This window comes from Anser anser, assembly GCF_964211835.1.
Source record: "Anser anser genome assembly, chromosome: 2".
Classification (NCBI taxonomy): Eukaryota; Metazoa; Chordata; class Aves; order Anseriformes; family Anatidae; genus Anser; species Anser anser.
This window is the reverse complement of record NC_139721.1, coordinates 151,583,949-151,602,598: the sequence shown is the minus strand read 5'-3', so window position 1 is coordinate 151,602,598 and position 18,650 is coordinate 151,583,949. Positions and strand designations below refer to the sequence as shown.

Here is an 18,650-nt window from a genome sequence, read left to right as displayed (position 1 = left end):
AAGGTTTGATAGTAAGGTATCATCACAAAGCAGTTTCTTAAGTAGTGCATAGTCAACTTGTAAATTGCTTTGTCAACCAGAGGTATTTTTCTTCTTGAACTAGAAGAATCTTGACATTACAATACATTTTTTTCACCGTTTTTTGCCTTTATTGTGTTACATTTTTATAATTGTTCTCTAGTAAAAACAACAGAAAAAATTGGTCACTTGAATTCTGTCCCTTGAAAGAGAAAGCATATGTAAAATGAATTATTTGGACAGAAATGTCCCCAAAGCTTTTTGTTTTGTGTTCTGTGCTAGAAGAAGCTTTAATTTCCCTCTTTGCTGAGAGGTAGAAAACTTCTAAAATTGGCATAAGATTGAAAGGCAGCTGCAGCTCAGAGTAAAATTTTCTATGTATGCATATGTATATATATATAAAAAAATACATATTATTATTATTGTTATATAGATGATAAAAAAAAATATAAAACTGTGTTTTGCCTCCTAGGATTCTAAGCTACCATCTTCTGTTCGGAACACACTCCTTGAACTTTTTGGACAAATAGAGCGGGAGTTTGAAAATCTGTATATTGAAAATTTGGAATGTGAGTATATCTTTCTTTAAGCAACTTACGAACTGTTTGGACTTAGGATATAGCAGCTCTAGTTGAAAGAGCTTACACTGGATACTGTAATTTAATTAATTAATTAATTTTTGTGAGGAATTCAAGAATTGTTTTGAACTTGTAGTGAAAGACAGCGTTTGTCCCCTTTCAGAAAAATAACTTTCACAGATTCACAGATTTCTCTAGGTTGGAAGAGACCTCAAGATCATCGAGTCCAACCTCCGACCTAACACTAAGTACTCCACTAAACCATATCCCTAAGCTCTACATCTAAACGTCTTTTAAAGACCTCCAGGGATGGTGACTCCACCATGGTGACAGATTTAACTTAATTTTAGCTCTTTGACGCAAGTAGCGAGACTAATGTGTGATACCCTCCTTGGCTCTTGGCAAAAAAAGGCAAGTGGCTGTCTCCTTGTCGCTGTACGTTCCAGGTGTTACCTGGAAAAATTTTTTTTGGAAAAAATGTTCTATGTGTAATGACTGTATTGTAATATAAATGATTTAGTAATATAAATGATCTAAAGTGATGTAAGAGGATCCAAAGTAAGTAACACAAGCAACCATATTGTGAAGACCCTGTTAAATTTTCCTTGTTGGGTTCTGGAAGCTGTGTTGTATGGCTTGGCTTCTGAATTGTGGAATCTGTCTGTCTTGGCTCCCAGTTAAACTTTTTTCCAAACCTAATCTGTTATCACAGTTAAAGCAAACACTCATGTTACAAAAACATTCTTGCATGCTTTTGGAAAATGTGCTGCCTTTTTCTTATTTTAAAAACCGGAGGTAGTGGTGGTTAAAGGCCGTCAGCAACACTACACACTTCTTGCAGTAGTGACAATTTGCACACCTCAGTTTTCAGCCTCCTGCTGTGAAGTTGGCTGGAAGTAAGAAAAAAGTATTATATGTCCCCCTTCTCCCCCCAAATTTTACAGAAATTCACAAATGTTTGTCAGAAAACAAGTGGCGAATTTGCCTGTACCCTCCAGAGCATGGTTATTTTCCTTCCATCCCATTTCTGTTACTTCTGCATCTTTCTTTTTTACCCGGTAGTTATATTTTGCTCCCGGCATTTGTGATCTCTTTCTGCCTCCCTGACAACTTCCAAATTTTTCTCTTTTGATGCTGAGTCTGTTATTGTGCCTTATGATCTAACTCCTATGTTAGTGTTGCAGTTATTTTATGTGGAGAATCTCAGTTTTTCTTTCCTGGCTGTTCATATATCCACTTTTCCTTATTGCAGCTAATTTCTAGTTTCTTCCTTTTCTGATTCCTTCCAGGCTGCAGTCTTGATTTTTTTTTTTATTTATTTTTTTTTGCAGCCATTTCTTTTAGTCTGCCAGGCTTGTCTGTTTCAGTCATCTGTTAGGACAAGCTTGTCTCTTTGTTTACTTCTCTTTCAGTCTGTGTTTAATAAGTTTAGGTGCATGTGACCTGGAACACAGGAAAGAGAACCTTGCTTTGCTCATTGCAGGCACTTGGATTTGATACACAGTTGCAAACTGCCTTCTAGTGCTTATGACTGAGACTTCTGTGAATTTCTCAGAAATGTCAAAAACCTCTCTCCTGATGGATTACGTTCTCCCGGATCTGAAAGCTTTATTCCAAAGTCTGGGAATGAGTGTTTATTTATTTATTTATTTATTTTTAAAATAGTAGTCCTAGGAATTTGTGGAAAAGACAGACCTAGACTTAAGAACAGTTAAAAACTGCTTAGCTAAAGCCTCTCAATCATGTTTCACCTAAGGAAGATGCTTGAAAAATATCAGCCCAGATTTTGAGGAAAAACTCTAAGCCATCTTCGTCTTTATAAAATGAAGCTGGGGCACTTTAAACCAGCCCGGCAACTGGAAATCACTTCCAAGTACCTGATTTGTTTTAGCTATGCCATCACTCTGGTGTTCAAATGGCATTAGCAAGAGTCATCAATAATTGACAGAAAAGCAGATTCTTCTTGCAAATACATGCTCTGTGTAACATGCAAAAACATTTTGATTGGAGTTGATATTTTTAAAACACTTAAATGCAAATGTAAATGTCATTCTTCAGCACTTTTACTGTATTTCAGAGTGTAAAATGCATGTTTGTTTTCCTTTTTCTTCCCCTGAAACTAGCAGTAGACAAGCATTCGGGGGAAAATACTATTTCATGATGAGTAAAATCTTTGCCAAGAAATGACATATTAGTTGTGTGGCTAAAATATTTCTGATGATATAAGTTTTCTGCCTTCTCTAGGATTTCAGTCAGTAAAGGTGGGTCATTTATTTCACAGAAGTTGCTTTGTTAATCTTTAGTCACGTTTGATAGTAAAAGCAACAGTAATTAGAAGCCAGTAATGCTTTCCTTGGAATCTGGGTCAAGGTTGATCTCCGGAACATTCAGCATGAGCCTTGGTTTATGTCTTGGTGAGAACTGCTTCTATAAAATCACAGTTGATCTGTTTTCCTGTCCTTAGTGCAAAATACATTGTGTGCATACGTTACATAACAATTCAGAAATAGTATGTTAATGACGTTGTTAATGATACTTAGTTTTTTTTGTATTAACGTGAATTTTTGCTCTCATCAGTACGTAGAGAGATTGATACACTTAATGAGCGTTTAGCAGCTGAAGGACAGACAATTGATGGAGCTGAACTGAGCAAAGGACAACTGAAAACAAAAGGTAAGAGAACTACAAATAATTCTATATACTCCTTTTGAATGTACTTTTTTTTGTACTTGGCTGGCCTGAACTTAGAATTTATTAAAGGGAATTAATGCCAGTTACCTATCACAAATAAGCTAATGCTGTATTTGAAATATCTTCCTTTAAATTTATTTGTCTCAACAGCCAGTCATAGTACCAGTCAGCTTTCTCAGAAATTAAAGACAACTTACAAGGCATCTACTAGCAAGGTATGAGACCAATTAAACCTCTACTCATCACTGTGTACTCATGAGACTAACGTGGCTGTCCTGAAGTTGTAAATTATGGTTTCTTTAAGCTGAGGAGTGCTGTGCTTTATGTGAACCCGCCTAATGAGGAACAGTATCTTTATCTTGGATTCATCTATTACTCATTGCTTCAGCCACGCTACCACCACCTTTTTACAGTAACTGTTCACATTTTTAAAGAGCGAATGTTGGAGGGGAGAGCATGTGCATGTGTGTGCATGTTTGTGTGAGATTGCTCTTCTGTAGAGATAGCTAACGTTTTGATGAAGGAAACAGAAATTAGATGACTTTTTTTTGAATATTGATTTGGATATTGCAGTTGAAATTGGAACCTAAGATACGAATAGGCATTGTAGTGTAGGTTTATTTTTTTTTTTAACTATGAGTTCATTTTCTTTATGTCACAAGCCTTGCAAATTAGTAGCTAGCTAACTTTTTGTCGGGTCTCTTAGCACAACTACCCTTTCTGATGGTTTTCTTTTTGTACAGCGACGTCTGTTCAGTACTTTTGTTTTTCTCTTTTGCATTTTTAAGTTTTAGCTGCTGCTCTTTCTGTCCTGTCTCAGGGTAATTTTGTGATACGTTAAGAGTAAATAAAATGTGATGTCTCAGGAAAAAACAGTGAGATCTGGTTGTGAACCTAATTATGAGAAGCTCTGTGGAGACTATTGTTGCAGGCAATAGAATGACTGCAGGTGTCTTGGAAGTACAATCTATTAAGTAGTTTGAAAGTGAGAGAATAAGAATAGTGTGGTGAAATACATCTGAGTTCATGTTTTACTTGGTCTCCCCTTTTTTCCTGTTGTTTCTCAAACTTTCTTTTTTATTCTTGCCAAGCTGGTGACCAGAGATAATACTTTGTGTGTTTTTTTAATAGCTAATGACTCATAAATCCTTTATTGAGGCCACTTATGTAGGGATAACATAGTATTAATAGTACAATACTATGGAGTTATCAATTAATACTTTCTGCTTTATTTTTTATCTTTTTTTTAAGGCTGCTGTTAAATGCTTGCCTTCTTTTACTTGCTAGCAATGTAGTGCTCATTCTTTCCTGGGCAAGACAGGTGAACCTCATAACTTCAGCATGGGAAACTGGGAGAATCCTGAGCACCTGCTTTGTTTCCCGGTGTTCCGATATGCATGCACATCGAAGTAGTCCTGAGTAGTGAAACAAGAATTTAATTTACGATAAGCATCGTATTGATTACATCAGTTGATAACTAACATGGTTGAATGTGGTGGCATATTTCTTTCTGCAACTTTAAATCAGAATTTACTGGGATGTAAAGAGGAGAGGTGAGAACGTTCAAGTTGGCAAAACTCGTATCAGAGAATAAGGATACTTTTGGCACCTGGGGTAACCCACTGGTGCTCAAATCCTGGAGAGAGAGTAGATTTAGTGCTTGGTACTCTAAAAGTTATTTTTGTGTATGTTAATGGACAAGATGCTGTTATTTAACGTTAAATTAAATGTTCTGCAAATGCAAGAATTACTCTATGAAATTCATGCATTGATGGCAACTTTATTGCTGATGTTAACAACCCCCAGCTGTAATAGTTTATAAGATGTCAGGAGCACATTAACAGTTTATGCAGAATCCTAAAATAAACTGAAATTGCATAACTTGCTTCATCATGAACTATCTTCCAGGATCTCTGATTCTTTTGGACCAGGAAAAGGACTCTTAAAGGAAGGTATTTCTTCACCTGTCCATTGAGCAGTTGAAGGGAATAAAACTTTTTGGTAGAGGTAGTGTTTAACCTCAGTGCTTAATGTTGTTTGACCGTAAATTCCATTAGTCAGTCACAGTGCAGTGTTGCTGATCCTGACTTGGCCAAGTTTTCATTCTTACTTCTAATGTATCCTGTCCATTTCAGAGACATCTTTAAACAGTGTTTTGACACTACGTGCAAACAATTGCTTTCTCACTAGCAAATCTCTGTACAGAAGGAAGTACAGGAAACTGTATTGATTTAACAAATAGGACAAGCTGGAACACTGTCAAGATGATATGCAAGTGCAAATAACTGAACATGATAATCTGAGGTCTGCTCAAATAATTTAAAAGCTTTGTGCAGTGCAGAGCCATCTAGAAAGTTGCATGGTATTGAAATACTTCCTTTCCTTTCCCGGGAAAATGTTTGTGAATGTGTAAGGAACCAGAAAGTGACCCAGGGAAGATCCAGTTAATCCAATTACTGGTATGTGAAGTGAGAGACAGCAAAAGAGGAGTGTATACGTGTGTGTGTGTGTGTGTGCATATATATATATATATATATATATATATGTTTTAAAAGATTTTGTGTGTAGAGAAAGAGTCAATAAATAAATATCTGTATCTATCTATAAACATGTAATATTCTTGAGCTTTTATCCCCCATGTTCATTCAAAACTGCTGATACTCCAGGAGGAGTATTATGGCCTTTCTATTAAAGAATTAGTGAAAGTACTGCCCAGCAGTTTTGGAAACATCAGTGCTTGTTGATGAATAGGAGTTAGGTTTCCCATACAACTTTTGCATGAGGATTCGACTCAAAATTAGAAAAACAGAGTGTAAAAGTAGTTTGAGCGTGGGTCTGAGAGTTGAAAAACTTCAAGGTTGGAATTTGAGCTGAGTGCTGTATTAGTCCGTAACTGTTACTTAGTTCCTTACTGAATTCTGCTGTTCTGTTTCTCATAGATAGATTCTGTTTAGTTCAAGGACAATATTCTGTGTTAAGGCTGCACCCACAGGATTGTATTCATCACCTATAAAACTCTATAGTGTGGCTGAACTAATAACTTTACCATTAGCCCATTCTCTTTTCAATGCAGCCTTAATAATCGTTGCTTCTGCTGCCATGGAACAGAAATGCATATTAACGGTTAATTTGGAATTCATGTAGGGCATTATCATTTTGCCACTGGAAAGTTGACGTGCTCAGGATTTGGAATGTACCCTAGTTTTAAGAGTGGAAGATGCCCTTTAAGAACATTTCTTAAAAATAATTTGCTTTAATGATGTGCTTTGGACCTTCTTTTTTGATGCCACAAACTAATGAGATTTTAACCTTAGTTTACTGTATCTGAAATGTAGGCTTAATTTTCTAACTTCTGCTACGTTGTAGATGTCTTAATGTGGCTTGTGTTGAAGCATTTAAAGGTTTTGAATCAGCTGGACAGATACTTTCCCATAATTGCATGCAGGATAAGAGATTTGTGGGATAATAAGAGGGTAGTTTTAAATGAGACTTTGCTCTCACTGAAGTAATCTTTTACCACTCTTGTTTTCAGTTGTCTCTGGAAGTGTTACAGAGAAACGTTTTTTTTCTTTAAAAGTATTACAGTCCCCTGTCATCTGAAAATACAAAATTTCTGCAAGTGGGTTACTTCTCTATAGATACTGACTGGCTTTTATTTTCTTGTACTATAATGTCTTGTAGTTTTCACACTTTTGCTAGATTTTTTTCTTCCTTTGATTTATTATTATTTATGCACATACTAATTTGGATTTACTGAGTCTTCTCTGTTTTCCCTTAACAACATCGAGGGAATGTATTTATCAGATGCTTAGATGAGTTTGACATATCTTGAAAAATGCGTTGTTGTGCAAATAAACTGTCAGATGCTCTCAGATTAAAGCTTGATTTGATTAGCTTTTTGCAACTTAAAAAGGTGAAAAAATGTTTCTGTTTTTTTATTAGAATTATTTAATAGATTTTTCTCAAAGATTACATTGTCTTTAAGTTGTCAGTTATAATTGTTTGGGAATAGACAATTGGAATTGTTAAGGAATTGGAATCGTTAGGGAATAGGAAGGTGTGTTGTCGTTGTTGCTGGCAATCTCTTACCCACACTGATGGGAAGTGTGCACTGCATTTGTACAGTGTTTTACTTCAAAGAGGTTGTATTACTGTAGTACAAAGTTGTTTAGCCTTCTGTAAAAAGGGACATATTATAAGAAATCATGTGGTATGTTTGCATCCAAACTCACTTTCCTGCTATCAAGTGTCAAATTCTTGACAACAGTGAACTGTTGAAAACTAAAGAATTGGTATGAAAAAAATGCTATCTATTTGTATTTGTGAAATAATTACTTAATCTTGTGTTGGTGTGGAAAAAAAGATTTTGGTCTTTCTGCCTTTTCAGATTGTCTCCAGTTTTAAGACTACAACATCAAGGGCAATCTGTCAACTGGTAAAGGAATATGTTGGCCACAGGGACGGTATTTGGGATGTCAGTGTCGCGAAAACTCAGCCTGTGGTTTTGGGAACTGCATCTGCTGGTAACATTTTGCGTTGCTTGAATCTTCTGAAAATTGTGGTGTAGTCTCTTAAACAATAGCAAATGTAGGTCAAAAGCATTCCTGAATACTTCACTCCACCAATGAGCACAGCTCTGAAAAAGTCGATATAAAGAAATTCAGTATCTCGAAAATTCTTAAGTTGGATTTTCCTTGAAATGCATTTAACCTTCAGAAAATTCAGGCATCCTTGTTGATGTTTCTGAAGTGTGTGTCAGTTAACTTCCCTGTGGGTCACTGACTTATTCAAGGTACCTGTTGTGATCCAAAAATCAAGTTTTCAAGTTAGGAAAAATACCGCAAGTAGAATTGGCCTTTTGATATCTACTGCAGATTAATCTGATTGGGGTAATTCCTTTTACTTGTTTTGAGAGTTGCGTTAAGTTGTAATGATGGGAAGCTTTTCTATTTTATGTGTAAGCTAATGGTCAAGAGGAGCTGGCATTACCTGGATTTGAAGTCCATTTCGTATGGTGTGCTGTACAGCCCAAGATAAATAGCTTGTTGAATCAGTGTTAAAAGTATACACTTGTAACAATATTTACAGCTGGTTTTTAATCTTGTAGATCATACTGCTTTGCTCTGGAGCATAGAAACGGGGAAGTCCCTTGTCAAGTATGCAGGGCACGTTGGATCAGGTAAGATAAGGGCGTGTTGTGTAAATTGGAAGCAGAATGCGTTTGGGAGGGTGAAGTGTGTTTTGGACAACTGCAAAAATGTTTATTGTGGTTTTACTGTCAGGTTTGCCAACACCATTAGCAAGTTAACTGTAAATTTCCATTAGTCCTCATATAGTGAATGTTTTCTAATGTGATTCTTTTTTAGAGAGGAATATTAAGACAGTTCTGCAAATGCTGAACGAATAAACAACTCCATATAAAGAAATTTAACAGACACAGTTACAACACTTAGAAGTTAAATGTCAGAATTCATTAAGGCCTTCATGTAGAACAAAGAGAAGCTTACATAGTCAGAAATTGGTTATTTCGTAGAGGCTGTGTTTTATTTGGGATACAAGATACAGGTGCTGGGTGACCATCAATCTTCACTTCTTGTTCAGTGTGTGATTCGATATATAATTTACTGCATGGTATTAAAGTCTTATTTTGAAGACAGTTAATTCCCTATTTGTCTTCCTGTATACCAGCATGAACGTTTCAGAAATGTGACCTTAGTGTTTTTGTACTGCTCTTTGGGTGGAAAGATGCAGTGCAGTAAGTGTTTTGATGTTAATCTTCATTTTTGGTGTCCAGTTTGACAACAAGCACCTGTTTAGCTCCCTTCTACCTCGTAATGGGTAAGAATATTGGGTTTTATAGACCAAAGGTGGTGATGTTTTCCATAGCTTTAACTTGCTGATGAGAGTTGAGCTCTCATATCTCATATGGAGCATCGAGTCATGCAGCCAGAAGATGAGGAACACCATTATTAAACTGGTATATTTGGTTAGGTAATGCAGCTGGGACATCACGTGAGCTTTGCGGCAAGGACACAAATAGGATTAAGTTCTGTGCAGTAAGGTCAGCTGCTTTCAGCCAGGAGTTCTACTTTTTTTTTTGTTTGCTGCTACGACTTCTAGCTCCTGTAGCTTAAGGATTCTAACGCCCAATAGATAGATGCATAGAGACAACAGGTAACACTTAACTCGTACAGGTCTCTCAGGTTGCTTGCAGTGTGGTGAGGGTACGAATGGTGCCCTTTTTTTTGGCAACCAGGACATATCTTTGGCTCATACTGATCTTACCATCAACCAAAACCCTCCGGACTCCTCTCTGCAGGGTTGCATGCCAGCCTCTTGTCCGCCAGCCTGCATGTACATCCAGGATTATGCTGTCCCAGATGCAGAATCTGGCATTTGTTCTTGTTAAATTTCATACGATTGGTGGTTGACCAGCACTTGCATCTATCAAGATAGCCTTGTAAGGCCTCTCTACCCTCAAGGGAGTCAGTGTTTTCCCCTAATTTAGCATCAACCACAAACTTAGCTAGCATGCACCCAGCTCCTGTGTTGAGGTGAAGATTTTTTTGTTTGTTAGTTTGTTTTTAAATTACTTTTTGGGTAATCATGAAAATAATAAGACTCCAAACTATATTTAAACAGTTTGTAAACTAAGTTTTAAAAGAAAATAATTACAGTTAAATTTCAGTTCATATAGCTTGTATTTAGTTAAACTTTGTTTACTTATGTTTGACAGTTGATTGGAAATAGAGCAGGGATGTTGGATGGCAGCAGTTAGTAGACTTGAGGTAGTTCAGCATGAATGAGTAACTTTTCCAACTTGCTACTAAATTCTAGCACTCTCTTGAGATCATGGACATCTTTTACTTGTATGATAGAAATGATTTTTAAGTTCTTTCCTGAAGAACTATTGAAGAGAAGCTTATGGATTTTGAAAATGAAAGTGCTTAGTAATGTAAGCAATTGAATCATATACATTGAACTAAGAACAGCTTTGTAGGCTGATAGAATTCTTGCAGAACTGTATTTTAAAACAATCATGCTTCAATTACATGTAGTTTTGCAGGACTGAAGTCTAATTTATGTTCTTTCCATTGGATCTTTAGGCATTTGTTCCTGTAATCTGTAGCATTAATCAGGAAGTTGATGGTCCTATATAGGAAGTTTTCATTATGTTATAAATAATTATGATTACATACTGCTCTAAATTTCCCCAAAGTGAATTTATCTCCAGCCATCTTGCACATGATTACATGAATATAGTTTGTTTGTCCTTTTTAACACGAAACACTTGCACTAGGTTTAGGAAATAACTTGCTAGAAAATGTGTACCGTGGTATCTGTGATTGACAGTGACTGCTTTCTTTGATACTGCATAGGTTTATGTACTCAAATATCATTGTGGTTTCTCTCACCTAAGAGATTGCTATCTGACAAGAAGTTATTTAAAACTGAAGACTTCTTGATGTCTCAATACTTTTTATGATAAAGCATTGTGAAATAATTCTTCTAGTATGCTGGCTTAAAGCTTTACTTTGTTTTACACAGTAAATTCCATAAAGTTTCATCCAACTGAGCAAGTGGCTCTTACAGGTACGTACATTGTTTTCATCTGCTGAGTATTTTAATTGTGTTGGAAAAGTAAGTGCATTGTTTGCTACTGTCTCCCCTCTCACCACTTCGTCAGTATCGTTGCTGATACAATGATCTTAATATTTGAACGTGTAAGAAATCAGAGCTAGATCTTTCCATCAGTTTATCATATCATATTGTCACTTGTGCTTACCTGCTCCAAAACAGACCTCTGGAATCATAGATCTTAGCCCTTTTGGGTTAAATTATGTTTCCAGAAGTGAATGAGAAGGTTGATACTGAATGTGCAGGAAAAAAAAAAAAAGGAAAGAAAATATGGATAGTAGTGTAACGATGTTTTCAGGACTGAGAATATTGTCATTAAGCTTTGGGTTTGAAAACTGTCTGATGTGGTTAGTGCTGTGTTTTTTATGGTCCAGCAATTAGGGTACTACCCTTGGCATTAAAGAGATCTGGATTCAATTTGCGGCTTTTGGGTAACTCACTGTAAAATGAAGATAATTGCTATTGAGGTTAGAAATTAAAATGCTGCTGCTTTCTGCTTCAGCAGTGGCTACCTTAAAAGAAGGTAGGTATGATTTCTAGCTAGGCTAATGGTGATTTAAGTTCGGCTAATTGGATTTTCCTGTTTTCATATGCTAACTGAAGTTAGTGTTGCAGTGCCATAAATAATATTGTTATGTAAACTGACTTACAAAAACAAATAAACCAAAAATGAAAAACAAAGCAAAAAACTAGCCATAGTGAGACTTCTGGTTTTCTGAGAGGTGTTTCTGCAAAATATTTCCATTGACAATCTGTGTCACTTGATTGACATGACTACTTTAAATGAAAAAAAAAAGGGGGGGTACAAGCGAGAAAAACACCTCCTTCCCTGATCCAGAATACTGACACCCAAAAGCATATAAGGCTGATGAACTTCCTTTTACCTGTCTTACTTGTTCTATTAAAAAGACATTTCTCCAAACGTTTTCACATACATTTTACTTTCGAAGTCTGTGCACACACATAGCAGACTGTTTTTCTTCTCAATGTAGCAATCTCAACACTGTACCCCCTAAGTATTAGGAGCATGTTTGTTTTGTCCATAGCAAAGAGAATCTTGTTTAGTAATGGGTAAGTTTCTTTGAAAAACGGGTGAAGTCTAAAATCAAATGATACTTGCTGAGCTGTGAACTGGTGCTAGTTAAGCTGAGTTGCTTAAGGCAGAGGCAGAATAGCTTCACTCTTGCTGTTTTGGTTTTCTCATTAAAAATGTGCTAGAAACATGTAACAGAAGAAATCATTGAATGAAGAAGAACCCTAGCATTTTGGGAAATAGCAAATGAAAGATGGCTCTTGCTGATGCATTAAATACTTTCTTCAAATGTTCCATACTAGAACAGCAGTGATATTAGAGTTTTGATTTGTAGTATTTAAGTAGATATTTTCACTGTAAGAAGGATTAATTTGGTAGATACTTACATTTTGCAGAATGAATTATGTTCTGATCTGTATTGAAGCCAGAGGCCATTTCATTGAAGCTTGCTTGCCAAAAAAGTAGCAATGGTGTCTGTTAGATGCCACACAGATGTTATTGCCAAATATGTAACATTAAAGCTTGTTTTTATTTCTCATGGAAATGCTCTTATTTAGTCAGTCTCTCCCTCTCTGCCTCCCCCTCCATTTCTTTGTGCTTTCTTTTTCCCCTCTGCAGCATCTGGAGACCAGACAGCTCATATCTGGAGATACATAGTACAGTTGCCTGCACCTCAGCCAACTGCAGACTGCAGTGTAAGCAATCAACTTACTGCAACTCAACTAATTGCACAGCAATTTCATCAGATATGGGTGTTGTGATAATACTGAACATTAAATTTATATGTAATTAAAAAATTGCATGATTTCAGGATTGGAAAAGGTGGGGTTTAAGGTTTTAGTTGAACGGGTATATTTCAGCATCTTTCTAAAAAAAAAAAGATTCATGTTTTTGAAGATCAGAATAGAAGTGCAGAATAGACTATGAAACTGCAAGCACTTTGACTTTTATCTGAAGGTGATAAGCATATAAGTAAATGAGGTGGCGCGTATGTTTTTTTGTAACTAGTACAATCATAAATAATAATGAAGTTAAGTTAAACTAGTTAAGTTCTTGTACCGTACCTTACCGAGGTACCTGTATTAGCTGTAGTTGCTGTGATGAGAACTGGTGGTACAGGTTCATGTTTTTGGCATTTATTTAATTGTATCTCTAAACCTGATTTCTGTTTGACCCTTGCCAGTATTCGTCATACTAACTGACATTTGCTGACTGAATAAAAGCCTGGGAACAACATTTACTGTAGACCGTCAAGTGCTGTATTTGACTTCAAGTCACCCTTACTAAATTCTGAAGACAAATGTAGCTCATAGTGAGAGCTTCTCAGTAAGCTGCGTAGGGGCAGGAGATGACTGTATGATAAGAGATATGTAGGTAGATTTCTAAATGGCAAATGTTTGATTCAATTGAGTTGATTTGGAATTTCTATTTTGAAAGAGCAGTACAAATGTTACTTTTTCACATCTGAATATGGTGAAGGAGGGGTGTATTTTGGTAGGATTCAGAGATGGATGATTTTACCTTAGCATAAGAGTTTATTTTGTATCCAGTTTCTGTCAGCATGCAGTTCTGATGTAAAGACCAACAGACAAATCCTGATGTCAGGATTTTAATTCTAATGGATAAAAATATTACTGTAAATGATTCTCTTCCCAAAGATTAAAAAATAGCGTCCTGCTAGATGCTTCTGATTTCTTTTAAAAAAATTAAAGGTAAGAAAGTCCTGTGATACATGCATGGGAATGAAACTCAAGGTAATAGAGCGAGAGGATTTATGGAAAAGATTTGCCAGAAAGTAAGGTGGACAGATATTCAGAGCTAAACAGTTCAGGAGAGATTTGAAAATGAAGAAGCTATTAAAAATGCATTTAACTCACCTGTCTTATGCCTTCAGTTAAGATTTTCATAGTAGATACCTGAGTAGGCTAGGTTCTAGAGAATTAAGCTACCCATGTTCACATTAAAGGGGTTTGGTTGCATTTACACTGTAAAATGTAACTTTGAGACATTCCTTCCCATTTATTTTTATTCTTTTTCCTATTGCATTTTATAGCAAGTGTCCGGAGAAGATGAATTTGAGTTCTCAGATAAGGATGAACCTGATGGAGACGGAGATGGTTCTAGTGACTGTCCCACTATCAGAGCCCCGTTAACTTCGCTCAAAAGCCATCAAGGAGTGGTCATAGCAGCCGACTGGCTTGTGGGGGGAAAGCAAGCTGTGACAGCTTCGTGGGATAGGACAGCAAATCTGTATGATGTAGAGACTTCCGAACTAGTCCATTCTCTTACAGGTATTTCTTCATTCACATAAAGATAAAATTGGTGGTTTAGTGTTATACGTGGGATTACTTTTAGATACAGAAACATTGGGAAAGTTAAGTTGTTTTGCTGGAGTGTGGTGTGAGCGTGTGCAGGATTTATGCTGCTGCTCAGTGCTGCAGTGGCTTCTAAGATTCCAACCTGGCAAATCCTGTGAGCATGAATTTGTGTTGTTTCAAGCATGTGATACGTGGCCTATGAAGCAGTTGTTTGTAAAGTGAATGCAGCCAAATTTCAGTTCTAGCAAAGTGTTTTTGTTGTCTTCATGGCATATTAAGTAGCAATAATCTATGGCTACTTAATAATCATGTGAAATGAGTGGTAATTTTTCATGGTTTTTTTTTTTTTTGCTTCTAAATACAGTTCTAAACTTTTACAGCAATAGTAAAATGAAAGTTTGGAATGATGCTTATTATTGTTTTACTGTTTGTTTAAAATCACCAGCATTTCATTCCAAGCATATGTGGAAATGAAAAGTCTTATTTTCATTACCTTACATGTTCTCATCTGTGCTTCTAGGGCACGACCAAGAGCTAACGCATTGTTGTACGCATCCCACCCAGCGTCTTGTGGTGACATCATCCCGCGATACAACTTTCCGTCTGTGGGATTTCAGAGATCCTTCTATCCATTCTGTGAATGTCTTTCAGGGCCACACAGAGTAAGTGACATTTAATTCACGATTAATAAAAATAAAATTTTTTTTACAAGTTCTTAAAGTATGAATGTCCTCAGTTGCTTATCCAAGCAAAGACGTTCATGTGCTCTTTGAGGTACTAAGTTAATTTCCCTGTTTTATAAGACTATTTTTTTTTTTTGCATCAGTTACAGTGTAGTTTAGGGGTATTGCTGCAGTTGATCGAACAGGTCATCTCTGCTTGTCGTGATACTCAGTGTGAAATAAATCACCAAATTACAGAATAGTTAAGGTTAGAAGGGACCTCTGGAGGTTATCTGGTCTGTGAAAAGTCAATTTTCATACTTAAAATCACCTTTAATTGTAAGTTTTACTTAGTTTTACCGTATACGTTTAATATATCATGAGCTCTGGCTGTTGTTTTGGAAACTGAGTACTACTGTGTGACATTTGAAGGAGAACAGATAAGAGTTTCTGTGAAAATTGTTTTTATTTTCACCTACAGTCAGTATCGTTACTGCCTTTTTGTTCTCATCTGAGATCCAAACCATCATCGAACCCTAGTAATATATGGTTCGGAATTGAAGTTTGGTTCCTTTCTGCCATATTTGATACTTCGTAGCACTTGCTTCTCTCTTGAAAGCAGTAAAGCTTCTGGTGGGAGAGTAAGAGCAGTATTTCCTAAATGGTTCACTGCTTGGTGGCACAGCCTTGGGGCGGCAGAGCCAGGAGCACAGGCACCAGAGCGCCCAGCAGATGGCACCACAGCTCTGCTGGTGGCCGCCAGCCTGGGTGCCTGCAGCCCCAGCTCAGAGCTGTCAAAGAAAAAAAACTCACACGTAAAAGAGGCTCTTAGGTGCCAGCCTCTGAACTCAGAGGGTGGCATACCACTTCTGCCTCTTAAAACTTTGCCATCAGACATGTGATTCCTGGTTCCAAAAGCAATTTTTAGTTTTGGGAATGTGAGGGAGAAAGTCAAAACTTTAAACCTGCTCAGAAACTACATTTTCTGTTCAGTGCCATATTATGCTTTGTGTCTGTTTGCCTACTAAAGACGTAGGTGGATAGTGTAATTTCAAATTCCTTTCTTATTAGCCGTAATGATTTAAGATTTAGTCAAAATGGCACTTTATCTTTTAAAAATAAACTGCAATGTAACAGACTAAGACTGTTACATACAGAATATGATTTTATAAGTTGACTTTCAAAAACAAAAAAAAATTACTGTGTGTTGCCTTGTGTGATCAAGTGATATTCTTTCAGAACAGGTGTATGTATACCAGAGATGAGTCTATTTGTATTTTAAGTAAATGGACTAAGAAATCACCTGTTATTTTGGCATCCTGAGCATATAACTGTTTGCTTTATTAGAAGTGGGGTATTTCTTGTACTTTACTTCTATCACAGTTCTGCTATAGTCCAAGAAAATAAAACATTGTCCAGTAAGGCCAGATGGAACCTGTTGTGATCATCACATCTGTCTTGGGCTTCTTACATTGATGCCTATTTTTAATTAAGAGGTAAATTTAGAAGAATTGTCCAATTTTATATTAGGTTCTTCAGTAATAAAGGTTTTAACTTAGCCCTTGGTGCATCCTGTAAGTTGCTTGTTCCAGCATTTAACCTCCTTGTTAAACTTCTTGTGCTTTTGTAGTGTGACTTTGTCTAGCTTTAATTTCTGGCAACAGGATTTTATCTTGCCTTTTTATTATACCTGGTATACCTCCAGTTTGTATCACTTACTACTATTCCCTGTCGTATCACTTACTACTATTCCCTGTCTGATTTTTCTGCTTGCACCACAAGGAATTTATATTCCTAGTACTGTTAATTTCCAATCACATCCTTCTATGAGATGTTTAACAGAGCCCTGGGAAAAGGATACAATATCATCCAGACATTGACCTGTTGCAAGTTAATTGAGCTGATTTCCTGAGTTCAAGCCTCTATGTTTCGCACTTAAGTGGTTTTAGCCCCAGCAGGCAGCTGAGCACCACAGAGCTCCTTGCTCACTCCCCTGCACTGGGATAGGGGAGAGAACGGGAAGGGCAGAAGTGAGAAAACTCCTGGGTTGAGATAAGGACAGCTTAACAGGTAAAGCAAAAGCTGCACCCACAAGCAAAGCAAAGCAAGGAATTCACTGACTACTTCCCATCAGCAGCAGAGGTTCAGCCTGGGAGGTTCAGAGGCTGCATACAGCAGGTGAACTGGAGCTTTCCACTGCTGTCATCTGCAGCCACACAGTGAAAGGAGAAGGAATATGCAATAATCTGAAAGAGCTAGAGAATGTCAGTGTTTTTCTGTCTTTTCAGGTATTCTACATGTGCTGAGATCTTTCTAGATTTACACCTTCAAGGTGTAAAATACTGTCTTCAAAAGCAGCTTTGGGTAGCTCTTAGTTGAATGCCCTTTGTTAATGCTTCTTGATTGTTCAGTGCCTCGTTAGGCACCAACTTGTCATGGCAATAAGCATGTTTCTGGCTTCAGAAACATCATCTGAGCAGGTGCTTTTGACCTAGGCTGAAAAAAATTCGTAATTTGAGTTCTCAGGCTCAAATCTTTGTTGCTAGTTTGAGCCAGTGCATCAAGATGAATGTGTTAGTTGTTGGATCTTACGTCTTTGTGGGCAAACTCAGAGAAAAATTGCTCAAAGTGGATCTCGTGTTACTGCTGATGAAGAGCAGAATGGGGTGGCCTGTAGCATTTCCAGACTACTGCATATGCCTTCGACTTTCATTCCAAATGTGTGGCTACAGGAGATGTGCGAAAGGCTCCAGTACCTCTGCTAGCCATATATCTCTGAATATACGGCTGATGGTGAGTTGTGCTTTGTTGTGAGAATTGTGAAACGAGGGAAGTGCAAATAATGTCTCACTTTTTCAACTTTTCATCTTCTAACTCCTATTTCTGCTGTAAAATCTGAATTAAAAAATGTAAAAATACTTGATTAGTAGCTGATTAGGATGCTGGGTTGAATTCTGACATTTAATGAGTGTGGAATTAATGTCAAAATGGCATCCTGTATTAAGAGACTAATGATTGTTTTAGTTTCATGGACACTCAAGTTTGCCAAGGTCAGCAGGCTTTCCCAGATCCTTTGTTCTGCAAGGTTTAATTCTCTTACCCTGCTGTGTGTCTTGCTCGCCTTTGAAAGCCAAGGTGATGTGGGCGAAGGGAGAATACCTTGTTGGATGCTGTCAGTGAAATTCAACCAGTTTCAAGCACTGGGTCGTCTTGAGATATTCCTGGTCTTTCTCAGCTATTAATGCCATCAGCGATGCTTTACTGTGTCTACTATTTTTCTGCTGTTCCTAATCAAGGAATGCCTTTGGCATTCCCCGTGTGTGGGTCTCTCAACTCAGCTTCTGTAGGAAGTGCAAAATTTGTCTGTGAAATCTGTTGTTTTTCTGCCCAAGCCTTACTGATTAACTCGATGATTCTTCTCTTACTGTATCTATCTTGTTCCGTCTCCTCCACAAAATTAGGAGTTTTGTTAGGGTGTCAGTACCACGTGTGTAAAATGGTAACATAACTGGGTTTGTAAGCCCCAATAATCAGTAGTATGCAACTTAGCTTTTTTTCTTGTAAACATTATATCATCAGACAAGAGGGAAGGCATTAGAATGTGATGCTGTGGAGTTGATATCAGAGAGATTCTAAACACCTTAAAATGACACTTAGACTGTCTCTGTTCTTGAAATATTTTTGCCATCTTTATTTTGAGAGAATAATCAAA

At 36.9% G+C, this 18,650-nt stretch overlaps 1 protein-coding gene across 4 annotated transcripts in view; it reads left to right on the top strand.

Annotated features, from left to right (window-relative positions):
- Nucleotides 1-18,650, top strand: part of WDR37 (WD repeat domain 37) — a 44,948-nt gene that overhangs the window by 15,936 nt on the left and 10,362 nt on the right. For all 4 annotated transcript variants that reach the window (XM_083825191.1, XM_083825188.1, XM_083825189.1 and 1 more), the window contains 9 exons: nt 491-587; nt 3,174-3,269; nt 3,438-3,502; nt 7,675-7,810; nt 8,395-8,466; nt 10,836-10,880; nt 12,577-12,653; nt 14,012-14,249; nt 14,797-14,938. In XM_083825191.1, coding sequence (XP_083681317.1) covers nt 491-587; nt 3,174-3,269; nt 3,438-3,502; nt 7,675-7,810; nt 8,395-8,466; nt 10,836-10,880; nt 12,577-12,653; nt 14,012-14,249; nt 14,797-14,938 — 968 coding nt within the window. The remainder of the gene's footprint in view (nt 1-490; nt 588-3,173; nt 3,270-3,437; nt 3,503-7,674; nt 7,811-8,394; nt 8,467-10,835; nt 10,881-12,576; nt 12,654-14,011; nt 14,250-14,796; nt 14,939-18,650) is intronic.